This window comes from Pleurodeles waltl, chromosome 4_1 (assembly GCF_031143425.1).
Source record: "Pleurodeles waltl isolate 20211129_DDA chromosome 4_1, aPleWal1.hap1.20221129, whole genome shotgun sequence".
NCBI lineage: Eukaryota > Metazoa > Chordata > Amphibia > Caudata > Salamandridae > Pleurodeles > Pleurodeles waltl.
Window position 1 is genome coordinate 981,353,941 of NC_090442.1, and position 21,185 is coordinate 981,375,125.

General features: G+C 44.2%; 1 protein-coding gene across 1 annotated transcript in view; it reads right to left on the bottom strand.

Moving 5' to 3' along the window:
* LOC138288300 (lysosomal alpha-glucosidase-like) overlaps positions 1-21,185 on the bottom strand; it is an 881,508-nt gene that overhangs the window by 803,865 nt on the left and 56,458 nt on the right. Inside the window, exons 2-3 of the mRNA XM_069229744.1 lie at positions 19,301-19,973; positions 14,278-14,380 (exon numbers count right to left, since the gene is read on the bottom strand). Coding sequence (XP_069085845.1) covers positions 14,278-14,380; positions 19,301-19,973 — 776 coding nt within the window. The remainder of the gene's footprint in view (positions 1-14,277; positions 14,381-19,300; positions 19,974-21,185) is intronic.

Consider the following 21,185-nt stretch of genomic DNA (forward strand, 5'->3'; position numbering starts at 1 on the left):
GCAATTATGAAGCACAATTAAAGCATATTTTGGCCCAGATTAACAAACATTTTCCCCAAGGTTTGTGTCACATGCGTTAAATATTTTGTACATTTACTTTCCAGTGCAAATCTTGTTTCTAAGAAAGTGGCCCACGTATGCAAATAGGGCAGCTATGAATCTTTAAAGACACATTGTATAGGTGTTTTCCAAGATATGGGAGACTACATGCAAGTATGCTTGCTACAGTGTTTGTGGTAATATCAGGGAAGTAAACAGTAAACACCGACCAAACAGACCATAAAACAGGCCCATTAACCTCAATAAAACCAGACCACACACTGATCTATCAGATTGGTCCCTCAGGCACTGACTGATTGGCCTATATACCAGTCCATCTCTGGTTGCAGATACAGCATGTGACTGTATGAAGTGTAAGTTACAGTTGGTTGTTGACCACTGAGTGTTCTGGTAATGGTATTAGTGTGGGTCAGAAATGTTTTAGATCAAACTACGTAACTATATGTTGTCCCAGCGAACTAGAAGTCAGCCCCCCTTAACTTACCTGCCTATGAAAAGTAGTTTGCTTTTTGGGTTATTTCCAAACTCTGGATAGTAAACTGAAGATTGAGCTTGATGTTACAACTCTCTCTCTGCCCTGGGTTCTTTTGCAGGGTTGTGGATTGGTATAGTTTCTTCCAAATAGCCAGGACTTCAACTGTCTTCTGAAGTATACATGCTGCTTGATGCTTCGAATGCTGGCTTGTAGTAAATTTTAGAGCTTGATAGCTTTTACTGAGATAGCAGTGTCTCCTGCAGGCTTCTTGTGGTAAGGTGGTACGATATTAAGTGGGGCAAGCCTGGAGCGCATTGCCCGTGTAGGTATAGCTGTCCTTTTTCTTGGAAGGCTCGGTGGACAACATAAAGTGCCTTGATCGTTGCCGTTCTAGCTAGAGGAGCCAGCGGAGCAATTCCAAGACTGGAGTCATGTGTTCTCTTGGATGAGGGTGGAGAGGAAGACTTGCAGCAGCATTTTGAAGAGTTGTATTTTGCTTATGATGAATGCAACTGCTCCAAGGTGTAGGCTGCTAGCATAGTCAAGTTTGAAGATTGCAAGCGTGAGGGTGGTTTACAGTTTCTGTTGGTATCCAAGGTATTGGAAGATGTAACATAATGTTTTCATTGTGTAGAAGGCAATCTGTGTAATGTTGTTAAGACGTAGTACTAGGTAGAGGTCTGAATCCTTTTTACCACTGGGTTTCTGAATTTTCTTGATATTGTTGGGGAGGTCTAATTTTCCTTAGGTCATATGGTGATATGCTGATAATTTTGCCATTGTCCACAGGTAATAATATCTTTCTTTGTAGTATTGAGCTTTAGATGGTTATTTATCATCGAAATGTTTTTGACCTGATGGTAGTCATCAAGTTTTAAACTGGATAGGTATTCCAAGCCATCCAAGTTGTTTTTAATTATTTGGGTGTCATCTGCATAGTTATAACAGGTGAGGTTGAATGATGTAATCAGGTTTCGTGAGGGGGTTAGATAGATGTTTAACAGTAGAGGGGATATGATAGACCCCTGCAGGACACCACAGATGTGTGTATAAGGAGCTGATGTGAAAGGTTGTACCAATATCAGTTGGCAGTCACAGCTGCGAGGCCAAGGATTCAACTGGCAGCAGCTGAATTCCCTTCTCACCTTTCATATATATTATCTCAAAAACGAATATTCTGCATGAAGAGATCACAAAACTCTGCAGGACAATGAGTCATGTTGTTCATAAGGCAGCACTGTTCATTACCTTTTGTATTTCTGATAAATAAGTGATTGTCACTGCCTAAACCTACCATCCATTCAGAAGCATTGTCCATTCAGGTTATCTCCAGGTTCCAATATGGCATAATATTTTGACCAGCCTATTGGCTGGGGCAGAACCATCATAAGTGAGGTACGACTTACTATTTGACTGACATTGCACCATCCTACAGCCTTTATAGGGGCACGATAGTGAAAAATAGCCTAGTAAAGGTTAGGTTTTTGTGACTGCTGCAGAGGGCTGCAAGTACCTCTTAACTAGCAGTAGTGTGAATCTGAGAGAATGCAACATTGCCTGCCATGTCACAAATGACTGTTATAAAAGACTATGGCCCTCATTACGACCCTGGCGGTCGGCAGTAATTTGTGGAAAGGTACTGGCAACAGGCTGGCAGTACCTTTTCCCAAATGATGACATTGGCGGTTTGGCTCAAGCCATCCACCAGGGTGGTACCAGCTGCTGGGCTGGAGACTTCAGTCTCCAGCCAGGCGGCCGTCACAATCCCACCCTCAGGATTATGACACTGCCTAGCGCCATGTTTTCGTAGCAAGCGTACCGCCATGAAAACCATGGCGGTAGGCACTATCAGTGCCAGGGAATTCCTTCCCCGGCACTGATAGGGGTCTCCCCCACTCCCTCTCCAGGGTCCCCCCCAACCTTCCGCCTCCCTCTCCTGTCACCCCCTCACATTGACACACCCACACGTGCACACATACACACTAATACACACACGCATACCCACTTCCACCCACGCATGCACACATAGATACCCACACACCGCAATACACACCAACATACTTTGTCGCAGACACGCATTCACAACACACTACATACACGTACACTCACATTCAGTCATTCACACACTCATTCAATGCAACTCACACCCGCATGCACGCATACAAAAACAGACACCCCACAAACACACACAACACCCCCACACGCACACAACACCCCCACCACCCCCATCTCCTGTCGGAGAACCTGACTTACCTGCTTGCAAGGGGTCCTCCGGCAGGAGATGGGACGCCGCCTTGCTGTCAGCAGCAGGGTCCGCCAGCAAAACACCACCAGGCTGTGTCATTGCTCATGATACGGTAGGCAGTGTTTTGCTGGTGTGGCACTGCTGCTGACAGCAGCACCACCTTACCGCCTTCCGCCATGACCGTCGACAGAATTCCGCCTGTCTTCTGGCGGAATTCCGTCGGTAGTCATAATGCGGTTGGGCAGCTGGTAGTCACAGCGACGGTATGTTGGCCCCCGTCGCCGTGGTGGTAGGCGGCAGTTACCGCCAATGATGTAATGAGGGTCTATATTTAAAAAAGAGTTTAATATTTATATAACACTGCCAGGGTCAAAATGCAGAGGATTAATCTCCTTGAGCCAAATAGTATGGAAACCATAATCAGAGCATTTGAGGCAGAAAGCATTTGTATTATAATTGACCTCTCTAGACATCTCAGCACAACATTGACTAACATTTGTTAATTTTTATATATTGTAATTGGAGGTCTGTGTAGAATGAATCTGCTTTTGGAATATAATAAAAATCAATGATTTAGCCAGAGTTTGGTGCTTGCAGGGCATTCTGTGTAAGAAACAAATTTGGGATCCACACAAGCCACACCACCCCAGACTACCATTGGTGCCCTTTTTTCAGAAATTTCTGGGCCTGTCAGGTTTCCCTGGATACAGACCCATCCCTGTCCTAAATACCGCATATCTCCAGAATGGGTTAATTTGCAAGGCAAACTCTCAGTGTTTCCTTGTTGTATTTCATGAACAATAACCCAGTCACACAAGTAGGGTACTAATGCTATTGGGAGAAGTGTAGGAAAGCTGTGTGGTACTACATTTGCGGTTCCATGTATATCCATTACCTTTGTATGCTTTCACTTTTGTTTTGCTGTGATGTCAGCACACACAGCAAAATCAAATAACTGGAAACTCAAGTGAAACATTTCCACATCATTCTGAGTTTGATTTTGGAAAAGAAAATGCTTCTGGTGTTTTCACCAGGAACATTTTCTTTTCTAGTACTGTGGATAGTGGCGAAGATGTCAACAGGTCATCCTCTGCCCTAAAATAGTTAAAACCAACTAAATCTATGCAGCACCATGCTCTGCCAAACAAGAATGGGCAATAAGCAGCAATAAGCTGTAGGGGTATGATGGCTAGGGTGCAAAGACTTCTTTGTTCCACAGTTCATGGGGACTTCTCCAGACCCACAAGGCCCCCAAGTTGGTCAGCTTCTGGGACTGAGGAATAGCAAAAAGCACAGTGGCCAAAGAAAGGTTGCAGTGGTTGGTCCTGGCTATGCACAGCCAAGATAAACTTTCAGTTGCCACACTTGGTCGATGGAAAACAGGAATAGATAGATAATTAAAAGAAGTGTGAGTACAGAGAAGACAGAGAGAAGAGGTTCTAGAAAGAAAGAAAGGAGGGTAAATAGAAAAAGCAAGAGAAAGAACATGAGAGAAAGGAAGGAGAAGATAGGCAGATGCAGTGGCAAACAGAAAGGAGTAGTGGGGAAAAGAATAAGAGAGGCCCTGAGGACAGGGATTAGGAGATGAGGAGAGAAGAGAGAAAGTAAAATAGATCCCCAAGGAGCAAAGTGAGAGCTAGTTACATACACAGAAAAGGTGATTGGAGGTTTTAAGTTGGATTTATAGTTTATAATATTTTGGTCAATACAGCTGGCCCAATGTGATTTTAATGTACAATCTTGCACTTGTTTTCCAAAACGGATCTTAGGGTAAGATCCACAAATCACCTTCCATAGTGTTCTTTCAAGTCTTATTAAGGTCTGACCATTGTACTTGAGCCATGTTGCTTTTTACAATCTGCCTAACAATGGCACACCCTTGTTATTTGTTGCTCCCAGCTCTCTGTAAAATTCTTTTAAATTACGAGCACGTGAAGTTAAAATTTAATTTACAAATTTGAGTGGATTTAGGAAACTCCACAATACAATACAGCAGATGAATTTTCCTAACTTTACTTGAGGTACGGTTTATCCCTTTGGCCGTTCCAGGTGTGATAATTTGCTGAGGGCGAATGTCCAGCAAGGACATCCTACAGCAACGCAAAAATATATTGAGTGTGGAGGCTGGCCATGTACATGTCAAATTAGAGGTGTGTGAGGAAGATGGCTCTGAACTGAATCCATCTTATTCTTTCAAAAAGAACTTCAGAAGCTTTGAATTTCACAAACCTTGAACAGTTTACAAAATATACAAAGTTGTGTGTCAGCCGATTTTTACAACTCTACACTACTCTACCCTTCTCTACTTTAAATCCCATCTAATTAATATGATTTAAAGATGGACTGTGTAAAGTTGATTGATTGTACTTTAATATGTAACCTAAAAAATCCACATATTCCTTCACGTAGGTTCACACAGTGTGCACCCTGATTATCAATGGCAGGGAATATCGAGAACAGTATATAAAATCAAACATATCAACGTCTAAGTCAGAATAGATTTTCTAAATTTTACTCCATGTTTATATACTCAGTGGAGTCAGATGGGAGCAGACATGTCTTCCTTGTCTGCGCTCCTACAGGCAGAGAAGGCATGTCTGCTCCCACTTGGCAGGCGCTTTAAAAATTCTCCTGGGAGAAAACCTTTGTTTCCATGCCTGTTCCCTTGTGGGCAGGGAAGCTCGAATTTGCTTGCCCTGAGAGAGCAAGCATACCACTGGAGTCACGTTAGTCTGTCTGATGAGGGGTGATGAGGGGTGATTCCCTGAAACCGGTCCCAGGAAGCTTGATTCTGTTCCATGGAAGACCTTGCCTGGCAGTTCGGGCTGCACTTATTTCCATATGGCTGGGTCCAAACTGGAATAGCATAGGTAGCAAAAAAACAATGGATTCAGACCCAGATCTCGGGGCCTCGGGGGATGCGGTCCCTCTGGTTATTATTGGCTCGGCCAGTGGGTCCTGTGCCCTCGCCCCTTTGAATATATGTTTTGCCCCCAAGCAATGTGCTCCTTGGGGCGACTCTTAGCTTGGGGAGGGTGGACACATCGCCCTTGCCCACTAAAATACAAAAAAGGATCTGGGGGATTGGATTTCTGGGGTTCATAGAGGCATGGGAAGGAGTGCAGTGTAACTCACTTTTTTTAATTAAATAAAATGGCCCCAGGGATAGGATACCCAGGGCCATAAAGGCTTGGGGATGGGGGGCAATTTGCCCCCTCCTCAATATTGAAAAAAGAAAAATAAATAAATTGTTGCCGGCTCCCACCAGCAGCCATGAAGAATTAGCCAACCCATGTGACCAATCCCCTATCAAAGGTTGTGCCCTGACGGAAGTTTTCCTCCCTTTGGGGGTTAGATGCATGGCTTGGTTGCCCTTAATTTTAACATGAGTTAACCATAACTTATGCCAATGCCCTACACTGCTAACTACCCCATATATTACATAACTCATGACATCATCTAAGACATCACTCATAGCATGAATACACCATGAAAAGTCACACAATTAATGACACAACTGTGCATAGCAAAGCGTGAGTTATAGCTACTTTAGGACAAGAGCTACAGTGATGTGAGATAACTGTAACTTTCATTGGTTTTGGTTGTTAAAAACGATATGTTTTAACAGACATTTTTACCTAACTATTACATTACGTTAACCTTTAGTTATACTTACAATTCCAAACTATAACCTCAATCAATCAATCATTTCTAAAGCGCGGTTAATCACTTGTAGGGTCTCAAGGCGGTGTTTGCAAGTGTGCTGCTCAGTCAAAAAGCCAGGTCTTGAGGTCCTTCTTAAACTGCTTAAGTGATGCGGTCTGCCTGAGTTTGAGAGGTAGCATGTTCCATGTCTGGGCTGTGAGGAAGGGGAAGGGTCTTCCTCCTGCTGTTCTTTTTCAGATCTTGGGAATCGCTGCAAGGGTGAGTTGGGATGAACGGAGTTGTCTGCTTGATGCGTAGAAGGCGGTTGAGGTATGACGGTCCTGTGTTGTGTAGTGCCATGTAGGTGTGGATAAGGAGTTTGAATGTGATGCACTTGTTGACTGAAAGCCAGTGTAAGTCTCTGAGGTGGGAGGGGATGTGCCTGTGTCGGTGGATGTTCAGGATGAGTCTGGCTGCTCTTTTCTGGATTCTTTGTAGTCTTGATTGCAGTTTCTTGGTGATGCCGGCATAGAATGCGTTGCCGTAGTCCAGTTTGCTAGTGACGAGTGCGTGGGTGACTGTCTTCCTCGTGTCATCGGAGATCGTCAGAGATCTAGTTAATGATCTTTTGATGGAGTTAGAGGGTGTGGAACCATGATGACGAGATGGCAATGACTTGGCGGGTCATGGATAGAGAGGAGTCCAGGATGATGCCCAGATTGCATGCGTGGTCCGTGGGAGCGGGGGCATTTCCCAGTGCGGTAGGCCAACTGGAGTCATTTCAGGTGGAAGGGGTGGAACTATTTACGAGGATCTCAGTCTGAATTTAAGGCATCTGGCTTCCATCCAGGCCTCAAATTCTCTCATTCCGTTGTGGACATTCCTCTTGGCCTTTACAGGGTTGTCTGGCAGGGAGAGGATCAGCTGGGTATCGTCAGCATAGGTAATGATGTTTAGGCTGTGTTGTTTGGCTAGCGGGCCATGTAGATGTTGAAAAGTGTTGGGCTGAGTGATGAAACTTGGGGAACTCTGCAGCATGTATTTTTGGGTTCTGATGTGAATAGCTATAGTCTGATACTCTGAAGCACTGGAATGGATCAGGAAGGGACCATTTCAGTGATCCATCATGGATGCTGGCATCGTGGAACCTGGTGCAGAGGGTGTAGTTGGAGAGGGTGTCAAATGCGGCAGAGAAGTTGAGGAGGATGAGCGCGGCCATGCCTCTGTGGTCTAGTAAGGAGCATATGTTGTTGATGGTTTTGGTGCTATGGTTGCTCCTGAATCCGGATTGGAATGGATCTAAGATGTGGTGTGTCTCGAGGAATTCAGTGAGTTGCTGGTTGATGGCCTTTTCCCCTTCTTTGGCTAGGAAAATGAGCAGAGAGATGGGTGGCGGTGGGTTTCTTGAGTAGTAGGTTGATCTCTGCCTGTTTCCAGTCTGAAGGGAAGGTGGCGGTATTGAAGGATTGGTTGATAGTTTGGCAGAGCTCAGGTGCTATGGTGGAACTGGCCAGGTTGAAGATGTGATGAGGGCACGGATCCGAGGGTGCTCCCGAGTGGATGGAGTTCATGAGTCTTTGGGTGTCCTCTTTCGTGATGGGGTTCAGGAGTTCAGGATCTGGTGTGGTGCTGGATCCATGGTGGTATTTGTGGGCGGTGCTGGCGAGTTTTGTTTCTTGAAGCCTTTGTAAATGTCATGGATTTGTTTTGGTGGAAGAAGGTGGCGAGGTCGTTGCAGAGGTCTTGGGAGAGAGGGATAGATGATGTGACCGTCCCAGGGTTCGTGAACTCTTTGACAATGGTGAAGAGCTCTTAACTGTTGTGAGCGCTGGTGCTGAGGTGTTCTTGAATGGTGGATTTTTTGATGGCTCTGATATTCTGGTGGTGAGTGGTGACTGCGTTCTTGTAGGCTATGCAGTCTTCGGTTGATTTGCTGTTCCTCCATTTCCATTCCAGTTGTTTGCAGGAGCATTTGGACTCTTGAGCCCTGATGTGAGCCATTTAGGTGTTTTGCTATGTCGGTTTCCTGCGGGGGCTATGCTGTTGGGGCATTATGATAACCAGTGGTGTAGATTATGTGTGTCTTCATTAGCGAATGCTGAGTCTGGTGAGGAGGAGTGGCTGAGAGCTTAAGTGAGTTGCATTTCTGTAACTTTGCCCCAGGGTCTGCTGTGGGAGCGGGGGCCATAGTGGTGTGCAGGGTTCTTCGTGAAGGTAAGGCAGATGCACTTGTGGTCGGTCCAATGGTGTTCTGAGATGTGAGAGATGGTGATGTTGTTGCTGAGGAGACATGGTCGATGATATGTCCGGCTCTGTGGAAGGGATGTTAACAAGTTGTTTGAGACGGAGTGTGGTGAGGTTGTCCAAGAGGTTTATAGTCATTGTGGATATAAAGGTGGATGTTAAGGTCACCGAGTAGGATGCAGTCAGAGAAGGTGAGCACTTTGGGGCGGCGAGGTCGGAGATGTCTTTGCAGAATTGAGGTCAGGGTCCAGGCAGCCTGTGGATGAGTGTGCCACGATGGAGGAGTTTGGGTTGGTCTAAATCTGGAAGTGTAGCTGTTCATGGGTTGGCTGAGACTGTGACTCGTTGATGGTTGTCAAGCAGAGGGTGTTCTTGGTCACCGGTCCTGCGTAGTGGACCTACCCTCGATACGGCGTCCCGCATACGAGGGTAGGTCCACTACGCAGGACCGGTGATCGCAATAGATCATTTTGAGTCCACAGTACGTGCTTCCTAAGGAGCTTATTCTCAAAGTAGGGGATGGGCGACCTGACTTGACCAGGTGACCTCAATGTAAGTGACTGTTTCACCTTTAAGTTAGGACATTTAGATATATTGGATAACAATATCTGATTTTGCTTTTTGGAGAAGACATTTTTTCTTTGGTCCTGATGAAGCGTCAATGGATCCGGCTGGACCGTAAGGACGCAAAACATGTTGGCCTTGATATGTAGATGCACTATATAATTTATAGTTCCCCTCGATCTTTTGTTTTGAGAGTCACTTGAGCATTGCACTCTTATGTGACCCTCACCCTCTCTCTTTTTAACCTTGGTCTTCATCTACCCTATACTGATTAAAGTTTTTGATGTTTTGGTACGATGAATAACCAATTTTAACAGTCTTTTGCTCTCTCCATTTTTTTAATCCACTCCTGGTGTAAACTATTACACTTACTCTAGTAGAGCAGTACGGCACAAGAGCCCCCTTCGGGGAGCCCGCCAGGCATTGCAGAGCCGGCCTGGTGAGGAGCATGTCCCGATGATGATGCTTGTCATCCATTGTGATGCATGAGGGCTCTTGCTCCTGATAGTTCAGGTCTCCTATGAAGCCAGTACAGTTTTGGAACAGTGTACCTTTATTTATTGTATCATAGTTGGGAGACTGTACACTGGACCACATAACCTCCAGGTCCCTCCAACCCCTTTTTGCCCAATCAATTAATACATGACCATTTAATATTCATAATATACTTCATTTCTACTGTTTCTTCCTAAAGATAATACTTGGAACATTAATTCATGTCAGTAATTCATTCAAATATAAATGCACAATATCTTCATTTTAAAACAAGATTGTCAATAGGATCGGAAGCCACGTTGTTCACTGCAATTCAAACGTGCACATTTTATATCTTTGCATTATTTTTCTCTGTTAGGCTTTGAAATGAAGGTTTGTAAGTCACCATATGCTAACTTCTTTGCCGCTAATGTATTAGCAAAACTTTATTTCTAGTCTATTTTGTAGTTGACAGGTGGCCTTGTCACTGCTATCTTCACTTCATAGAGAGTAGCAATTGTTAGTAACTTAGGGGTTATTTAAAGGTCTCCGCTTCTTCAAGGAGTTGGCGGCTCCTCTGAAGATGCTGTAAGTTTGCTTAGAGACCAACATGTTTCATGCCCCTGCTCAGCAAACATTTTGGTCTAGGGGAGTTGTTTGTGCTGACAGTTGACAGTCACAGGATGTCTGTGTTCTTCCTCCTTTTGACCTCGCCAGAGACTGTTGTTTCAGTTTTCAACACTAAGACTATGACTTCAAAAATATTGTAACCTTGTTTGTGTATTTGCACAGTGTTAAAAATGGGGTCTTTGGTTGGCAGTCAGGTTGCCCCCTGTCCAAGCAAGGACCCTCAATATAGTCAAGAATCACCCTCAGCTAATCCCCGCGCACCCCCTTGGTAGCTTGGCACGAGCAGGCAAGCTTAACTTCACAGTGCTAGGTGTAAAGAATTTGTACCAACACACACAGTAACTCAATGAAAACAGTACAAAAGGACCCAACACAGGTTTAAACAAAACAAGACCAAAACGACAAAAATCCACCATACACAAGTCAAGTTATCAATTAAAAACCAAAAAGAGTCTTCATGTAATTTTAAAGACAACGCTAATGCTGTTAGCATGGAAATGTACCTGGGTTGCGTCAAAATAACATCACAGGCGTGTGTGCATCGAAAAAGGTAAGCAGTGTGTCAATTTCTCACCCGCAAGCGAGCTCGTGCGTCGTTTCTCCTTCTCCAGCCGGGCCAGTGTGCATCGATTTTCCTTCCCGCAGGGGAGTGTTGCGTTGATCCGGCAGCACTCGGGTCCGGGCAGGCGCTGTGTCATTTTCCCGCGCCCAGCAAGGTTTGCGTCAAAAATCTTGCTGCACGGTCTCAGCAATACGGCGCAATGTGGGTTGTGACGTTAACAGCCTCCGTCAGCGGGTGTGAGCATTGTTCTTCCAGCTCCGTGCGTCGATTTTCCAGCCGCAATGCCAGTGGAGCATCGATTTCTGCCACGAAGCCGGTGGCGCGTTATTTTTCAAGCGTGTCTCAGAAGGTGTGTCAAATCTTTCCCCATTCGGTGGTCTGTTCGTGGATTTTCTTACTCTTGTTTAGCCAGCTTCTCATTTCAGGGTCCCAGGAACTGGATGGGCACCACTTGGCAGGGTAGGGGTCTCGGAACAGGCTTCAGGTGCTGGCAGAGAGAAGTCTTTGCTGTCCCTGAGACTTCAACAACAGGAGGCAAGCTCTATTTCAAGCCCTTGGAGATTTCTTCACCAGTAGGAAGGCACACAAAATCCAGTCTTTGTCCTCTTGCACAGGCAGAAGCAGCAACTGCAGGATGGCTCCACAAAGCACAGTCTCAGGCAGGGCAGCACTCCGACTCAGCTCCTCAGCTCTTCTCCAGGCAGAGGTGCCTCTTGAGGTCCAGAAGTGATCTAAAGTCTGTGGTTTTGGGTGCCCTTCTTATACCCATTCTGCCCTTTGAAGTAGGCCTGCCTCAAAGGAAAGTCTCTCTTGTTTGTGAAATCCTGCCTTGCCCAGGCCAGGCCCCAGACACACACCAGGGGGTTGGAGACTGCATTGTGTGAGGGCAGGCACAGCCCTTTCAGGTGTGAGTGACCACTCCTCCACTCCCTCCTAGCACAGATGGCTCATCAGGATATGTAGGCTACACCTCAGCTCCCTTTATGTCACTGTCGAGAGAGAGGTGCAAACAGCCCAACTGTCAAACTGATCCAGACAGGGAATCCACAAACAGGCAGTCACAGAAATGGTATAAGCAAGAAAATGCCCACTTTCTAAAAGTGGCATTTTCAAACACACAATCTTAAAACCAACTCTACTAAAAGATGTATTCTAAAATTGTGAGCTCAGAGACCCCACACTCCACATGTCTATCTGCTCCCAAACGGAATTTACTCTTTAATCATTTGTAACGGTAGCCCCCATGTTAACCTATGAGAGAGAACAATGAAGACTGAATTTGGCGGTATTTCACTGCCAGGACATATAAAACACATTAGTATATGCCCTACGTTAAACATGCATTGCACCCTGCCCAGGGGGCTACCTAGGGCCTACCTTAGGGGTGTCATACATGTAAGAAAAGGAAGGTTTAGGCCTGGCAAGTGGGTAAACTTGCCAAGTCGAATTGGCAGTTAAAAACTGCACACAAAGACAATGCAAGGGCAGGTCTGAGACATGATTACATGGCTACTAATGTAGGAGGCACAACCAGTGCTGCAGGCCCACTAGTAGCATTTGATTTACAGGCCCTGGGCACCTCTAGTGCACTTTACTAGGGACTTACTAGTAAATCGAATATGCCAATCATGGAAAGCCAACTACATTCACATTTTGTACAGGAGCACCTTCACTTTAGCACTGGATAGCAGTGGTAAAGTGCCCAGAGTAACAGAAACAGCAAAAACAGAGTCCAGCACACATCAACAACCTGGGAAACAGAGGCACAAAGTTAGGGGAAACCACGCCAAGGATGAAAAGTCTAACACACAGTGTGATATACAAGTCTATTATCTCTCAGGTATAGAAACCTGGATGTATACACAATGGTTGCTGTTTAATACCTCAAACTTGAAGTCATCATACTTGTCACACATGGCCAGTATGTCAAAGGATCTAAAGTCAACTGCACATCTGAGTTCTTGAACAAGGCATAACCAACCAGATCAGACGAATAGCCCTTCATGTCTCCTCGTTGGTCAATGCAACTAAACATATTCTATATCTAGAAGCGTGATCCACCCATTCCTACTCAACCTTTGACATATTTATATCAATAGATTTGTCATTACCTATACTACTAAAAGCAACTACTGGTATCTAGGGGCCATAATGAATTATTTCAGACATCTTAATATGGCTTGATCCACCACCGCTGCTGAATTACATAGAACAGATAGGGCTCGTGTTGCATATAGAGGATTCTGTGGAATAAACGAGAATCTGTATTTAATTCACAAACTCAGAGTAAACCAGAGCCTGTTGATTTGCAAAGTAAAACCCATTACCACCTGGATACCAGGAACCGATGACTATAATATCCCTTTTTCAGTTGACATCCTGAATGGTGAAAGGATGCCTCTCCACCAATATGATTTCCAGACACTGAAATCGGACTCCCTGCAATTTACATCAAGAATCTCCCCATTAAAGATTCAGACTTTTTCTTACAAGCCATTCATTCCAAGTTGAGGCCACTCAAATACTCTCTCTGCAGTATAGGCACAAGCCAGCTCAGCTCATGAAGGAGGTTTATCCTCTAGAGTGCTCTGTATAAGTGATCCTACTCAATAAACCTACTACCATCATTTTTCAAAGCCACAGAAGACAAGGGGTGCAAGTTATATTTAAAGGTAGAGTCTGACGTGTGTTCTCTAGTGAATGTGGATGTTTGAAAAGTCTCTTTTGCACTTTACCTGCTGCTGTCTACCTACATAAAGGGGCACATCTGCTACATAAAAAGGCCAGGCAGAGGGCATAATCACATTTTGAAATCTATCCTAGGAGATATTAAATTACTTCTGATGGCCAAATAATTGAGGTCTGGACAAGTATCCATAAGAGGCGGAGCTTCTGACCAGGGTTATTGTATGAGACGAGTTCTGGTGTTGGCAGACCGGCAAAAGAACTGGGCAACTGTTTGCACTGACTCTTGTTACCTTCTTAGAGGTTCATGAGTTTCATTGTTTCCTATCATGTCTGAGCACCACTAAGTGCCTAATCATGGTAAGAAATAACAGTATCTCAGTTTGAACCAGATGGCTTACAGCCTGTCAATCTTTTGAAAAATCACTCCACAAAACCCCCAACCCAAATTTTCTTGCAGCTGGAACAGTATAAGCAGTGAATGACGAATGTATGAGTTTTAATTATCCAAATCTTTCGCAAACACAGTTTAGCCAAGTATCCCTTTTTACTAAACATTATGAATGAAAACATGATATTCACAAACGTTTGAGGGAAATATATATGTGACTAAATTGTGATTACCACTTCAGGCCATATCAAGAGACAAAAGAAAATCTCTTCTAAAGAGAGTTATCATATTCGAGTACTCACCTTGAATCGGAGTCTCTTCTTGGTATGAAATTCCACATCCATTGCGATGGGAGTGATCTCATGACCAAATACTGCTTTGGAGTTCTTTTTTGTCAGAACAACCCTAAAAATATAAAAAAGATTAATGACAAAAATGCTACAAGCGGCTCAGTAGCTAGCTGCTGCTTCAAGTCAGAGGGTCCCGCCGCCCGTGCAGTGTATTGTGCTGAGGACACCCCCAGGAGTTCGGGGGCCTTTCCATACCGCGGGGGCTGCAGGGGCTAATGTTATGCCGCTGAAGAGGAGAGTGTGTATCCCACGCAATGTCACACATTGGTATGTACCTGACTGCGGAAACTCAGAACTCAGCGCAGGTTTCTTGGTATGGAGGCTCTTCCTGTGTTTTGATAGTTTCTAGATATCATGAACGAATCACTTAAGCAACTTTGGGCCAGATGTATCAAATCGGCAATTTGCGACTTGCAAATTGCGAGTCCCTGCGACTCGCAATTTGCAAGTCGCAAATTGCTATGCAGTACGGTGTCTCAGACACCGACTGCGACTCGCTATGGGGTCGCAATGACCCACCTCATGAATATTCATGAGGTGGGTCGCAAATTGCGGCCCCATAGCGAGTATAGGCACTCGCTAACATGGAGTCCTGCTGACGTCAGCAGACCTCCATGTTCGTGACCTGCTTTTAAATAAAGCAGTTTTTTTTTTTTTAAGTGTAGCCCGTTTTCCTTACAGGAAAACGAGCTGCACTTTAAAAAAACGAAACCTTTTGTTTCGGTATTTTTTCAGGGCAGGGAGTGGTCCCTTGGACCACTCCCTGCCCTGAAAAAATATATTTGGGTCCAGTCACAAACTGGAAGGGGTCCCATGGGGACCCCTTCCAATTTGCGGGTGGGTTACCATCCACTTGAAGTGGATGGTAACTGCGATGCCATTTGCGACCAAATGGTATTGCATCCCACTGCGACTCGCAAATAGGAAGGGAACACCCCTTCCTATTTGCGAGTCGGAAATGCATATTACGAGTCGGTAACGACTCGCAATATGCATTTCTGCATGGCAAACCCACGTTTGCGACTCGCAAACGGCGATTTTCACCGTTTGCGAGTCGCAAATGGTTTGCCACATCTGGCCCTTTGTCTCTAGAACTGCTGACAGCACAGCATGTAGGCCAAGACTAAAAAGCTGGTATTATGGAATCAGGTCAGAACTATTATACTCACTATTTTAGAGACTTGTAAGAGGGAGCCAGAGTGCTGCAAAACAATTGTAATTAACACAAGAAGATGTTGGGCCTGATTCACAAACTGTGCATTGGAATATACAAAAAATGGCAGAATATTTGCAATTCACAAAGTACACGTAGAGTTTTACGCCTTTCCACCACCTTTACTTAGTTGCCAACTGTGGAGTCTCCTAACATGTAAGAATATAGTTAGCAGTAAATGTGGGGGAGACACAGAGGTGGCTTAAAAAGGGGAAAATGTAATACAATATGGGATGGAGGGAGGGGTAAGAAGAGCTTAGGGGTGGTCGGGGAGGGGTTAATGAAGGAACGTCACCCACCCACACACAAGTAAACCACTTGCAATACTTAGGGGGCAGACATGAAACATGAACATTTGTAATAAGTTTACACTCAGAGTTTGAGAATACCAAAAGTAGTACAAGTACTCAATAGTGTAAGTTACCTCTGTGAATGAGGCCCTTATATTTATTGTGTGATGTGAAGTGCTACAACAAAATAAACAACAGTCTGACATTGACTTATCAAAAGCTTAAGGAATTAAAGAAACGTGTGAACCGCATCTAAAGACAGCCAAACGAAGGTTCATGAGGGTGGCTCTCACCAGAGAAATGCTTGAAAGAAGAAGGGGTGAATTATGCATTTTACGCTATTTTTAACGCGTGCTGTAGAAAACCTGAATCCTAAAATTGTAGGGGCAGATGGTTCACTCATCTTATGAGCTGTGGCTGCACTCCCAATAAACAAAGCATCCTGGCTCCTTTACGTTCATAGGTTTGCTCGAATATGTTGCATATGCTGCTTGAACAGCAAGAACAAATTAACTTTAGAGTTACAAATAACATAATTTATTGATTAATAGAACACAAAAACAGAAGAAAATCTATGGAGGGATGAGGAGTTATTAAAAAATAAATTGCGATGCCTTTTAAATCAGAAGCACACTTTTGATTTAGCAGCTTACAAAAGAGTGGGTTGTGATTCTCCAAAGGTGTTACAGGAGGGCAGAACTGTATTTTATTTTGGTATTAAAATAAAGCAACGCCCGTAAAATATGTTATTTTTCTAAAATAAATAAATAAATAACAGCTCTTGGGAAAATAATGCCCTTTAAAAACACTGTTATACTCACTTACAGCAACTGTCTTTGATTAAAAAGTAGCTGATGGAAACAAAAGTCCAACGCTCTACCACTGGTTCAGCAAAATCTTACCTAGTGCTAAACAATAGTCCTGTGACATACGGAAATAGGGGCGTAGCTTGTGGGGGAGATGTGGTGTTACACCCCTAACAAATATATCTTGTGATGAACAGTTGGCTACAGGGGCTTTTGTCGGGGATGGTGAGGTGTCTGACGGATTTCACCAGGAATTTCACACACACTTACACACAAAAAGACACACACTCTCTCTCTCACTGTGTTTGGGAATACTTCAAAAACGCTGGTTATTTCACAAAATAATGTGCTTTTTCTCCTTTAGCGGCATTTTTACAAGCCCCTTGCGCCCCTTAGCGCCGCTGTAGCATCATTTTAGCATAATTTTTTTATGCTACGGCAGCGCTAAACAGGCCCTCACCCTGCGCCATATTTACAAAGTGGCGTAACGGTATCATTGCCCCCCTCTGTAAAGCCTTGTGCCACATTTTATAAGCCTCTCATGTGGATCGAAGAAGGCCATACCGCATCCAACATGAGATATCTAACATTTATGCCACTGTCAGCCCCTGGGTACCTACCCAATGCCATACTTAAAAGTCAACTGGAGTAAGACAATTATTCATCATGTTTGAGCGGTGAAAGCACCAGTAATGAGAGCAATGAGAGCTGTTTTGCTCTTTCACAGTGCCCACAGCTTTATGCAGCAGTTTTCCACTGTGAGAACGCATAGTGACAACTAGCACAAACTTTAAAGTTTTGTTTTATAAAATAGGCTCTGTTCTATTTTAAACATCCCTTTTTCACATGGAGTACTACTTAGTAGATCCAATATGCCAATTAAATAGCCAAACACCTAGAGAAATGATGAGTTTCCTTTGCACGTGTAATAATAATTCATATGATTTGAAAGGACCATTTATAAAATATTCCAATACTTTCATAGCAATCCTGAGCTTCCTAAAGCCTTGAAAGTGTGGATGCAATTGATATGTTTACCAGCATAGTGTCTATATCAAGTGGCTGAATGCCATATGAATTGGAGGCAATTTTAAACAAGCATTTACAATGTAACTGGTCTCACATTTCATCGAGTTAGAGCCATTAGCGTTGTGAACTCCTAACTGGACATTTCTTGCCATATTAATTGGAAAAAAAACGAGCAATCGAGCAGTGAAATAAAGAGGAAAAGTAGTCCAGAAACCATACGGAAAACACAGAGCCTTGTATGTTAATAATCGTTGGCCGGTGCGCTCGAGGAGGGCTAAACACCGTAAAAGGAATGACTTATGTATGCCTTTCACTAATGAAAGCAAGCGGATTTTAAAAGGCAAGCCCACAAACCAATGAAAGTGGCTGAAGTAACACGGGCATGTTTAGAAGCCCAAAGAGAGATCACAGCAGGATCGGAGCGCTTTGCGCTGGACCCTAAACATGTCAATACAGTTGCTTCCGTTTTTCACTCCTGCCACTGTCAAGTACAGCATGGATAAATACATGAGCAATAATTCCCATAAACTCAGCATACATTATAACTGTAATCTAAACCAGTGGTTTCCAACCTGTGGTCCGGGGACCCCTGGGGGTCCACGAAGCCTTCTCAGGGGGTCCGCGACTGCTTAAAAAAATAAAAAACATCAACAGATTAGGCCCTCACCTTTCAGTAATGACTCAGTAGGGGGTCCCCAGAGTCCTATAAAGATTCAGTGGGGATCCCCAGGCTCCAGTAATGGTAAAGTGGGGGTCCACAGAAGTCAAAAGGTTGGGAACCACTGATCTAAACTATAAATATGTTTTGAGAAATGCTTTTTGTTCCCAAATACCAGTTTTCCCGTTTATGAAACGACCCACGTGTTGCTATCAAATCCATGGTTTGTTTCCGTTTTTGAAAAATGAACTCAATCGCCTCAGACTTCATTGAGTATTCATCGTTGATGCAGCATTCCGTTTTTGACTGACTCCCAATTCACGAGAGTCCTTGACACATTATTTAGCTATGTTCAGTGCTTAATTTGAACTGGTGGTTACTGGTGCGGAGCACCGGCACTTATTTTTGACGGCCTGCACATATTTTTCTGCACCAGGCATTTACTGTGAGCGAAAGACGCATATGGGAAAGACGGAAGAAAAGGAAAACGAAAAAACGTCACGTTGGGCATTGGCACGTTTTTATCTGCAAATTAAGCACTGGCTATGTGCCACAGACAATGCTTGCTTCTGTATTTGTGTTTTCGATGCAGCTATCTGTGTTTCAAAGCACTGCTTAGCAGTGTTTCCTTGGTTCACTCAGCCATCATACTTTAGCAGCGAACCCCTGTTTCCTAAGCCAACAATTTTAACAATTCGCCCTCTTGTTTTCAAGCCATACATTTAGAAGAACCCCATCTTTTGTGAGCCAGCACATGTAGCAATGTATCGCTGCTTCTTCATTTAACATCGACTAATACTGCAAGTTTCTTGCTGCTAAAACTGAGTCAGATATGTCGCAGTGAACCATCATGTCCATCAAAACTGTTCAGGCCCCTGCTGCTACTACGACCCAAATCACAATGAAAAAGCATGAGTGGCACAGATACACTACAAAACCTCAAAATAACAAATGAAATAAAATATATTAGAAAGATTACCTCCATCCTTTAGGTGTCTTTGTTGGGCCTTCAGTCATTGAATATTCATACTTCTCAGCATCTGGATGAAAGCACCAGGGCGCATTGGGGACGTTTGTTGAACACCAGATGCAGCCTTTTGCTTGACATTTTTCTTGAGTTGAGCCAGGCTGAGGATGGCAGTCAATGCGTTCCTGAGCAGGGGTATCAGCAGCGCAGAGTGATGGGTGTTGATGTGAGTCATGGAAGCAGAAAGGGGCTTCTCCTTTACTTGTCTCACACCACAGACATCCACGCTTCCTGCACGATGAGGGGGTGGCATCTGGTTCAGGGTGGCAATCAGTTCGTTCAGATGGAGGGATTATGGAGCATGCATCGATGTTGAAGAAGCACCAAGGAGTCCCCGGTGTGCTGGAGGCAGCCCAGCAGCAGTTCTTAGCAAGGCAGTGCGCTTCAGATGCTCCTGGTTCAGGGTGACAGTCCTTTTTAGAGTGGTCTGCAATGTGATAGCACTCGGTGACACTGGAGTTAGCATGAAAACAATATGGGGTTCCATGAGTGTGAGCGGGACACCATAAGCATCCTCTTGCTGCACAATCTTCTGGTGAAGCTCCAGGCTCAGGGTGGCAGTCCTCACGAAGTGGTTCTGGAATATCTGTTGGGCAGGCCCTTGATTGATGACACTGAGCGAGAACTATGCAAGGAAACATGGAACAGCATCAGTGAATCTCTTTATCATACATTTTTATTGCACATGAAAACACTTTGGGCCATATTCACAAAGGTGCATTTGGTTATAAATTTAAATTTATCAGCAAATGTACCTTTTGTCCTCCTGCAACAAATTCACAATAGGAATCCAGTCACGTGTAAGCACATGTACTGGTGTGGAGATCTTTGCCAAGAGTGTGGAGATCTCCACTCTAGTAAATCCACCAAAGGGATGGAAAAAATGGGTGTTTCAAGACATGGCAGGACTTGAAACTTTGGGAACACCCACAGACATAAATGTTTGTAACATTCCCAGTCAATGATTCCACTGATTTACACACCTGCCATTGTAGGAGATGTATTTCAGAACTGGGGTGGAATAATGCTCCTTCCAGAGTGGGAAGGAGAGTGGGTTACTCCCACATTTGGGCAAGTGTAGGGGAAACGCCTTATTAATGGGAGAAAAACATCTCCTTCCCATAGAAAAATGTATTTTATAAAAAAAATACATTTGCACAAGGTGATCAAGTCACTCTGTGCATAGTTCTCCACCCCACAGAACTTCATTTCAAGTTATTACGATAGAAAGTGTGCAATTTCATGTTTCCCAATGGAATCCACATGGAAATCCAAGTAAGGATCAACCTTCCATGCTGATTCCAAAAGAAATTGGTAAATTCCAAACAGCAATAAATCTCCAAATGCATGTTGAAGTAATCTGTCTATGCAGATTTGCTATTTTTTATGAACAGGGCCCACAATTTCAGGGTCAGAAAACAACTAAAGCATATTATCCATTACATGACAGAAAATCAGATAAGAGGTCTGTGCTCAATCATCTTATACTCATTTCTTATTAGAACATTAGAACGTTGGCAGCTCCATTGAAAACATTGGAGTGCTGCGGGCTTTTACTGGCCGGTAAAAGCCCGCAGCGCCAACATTCCAATGTTCGCTTTGTTCACAGCAACAGCTGTGAACAAAGCCTCACGGAGCCCGAGGGGATTTTAATCCCCTCGGGCTCCGTGAGCAATTTGTTTTTTTTAATAGAACATTCTGCCCTGAGTGGTAGAATGTTCTAATAGCCTTAGAACCCGCCATAGCGGGCTCTACCGGCTATTAAAGGCCCTTTCCCTTGTTAAATGCCCTCGCCTTCGGCTTGGGCATTTAACGCAGGAGCGGGCCTTTAATAGCC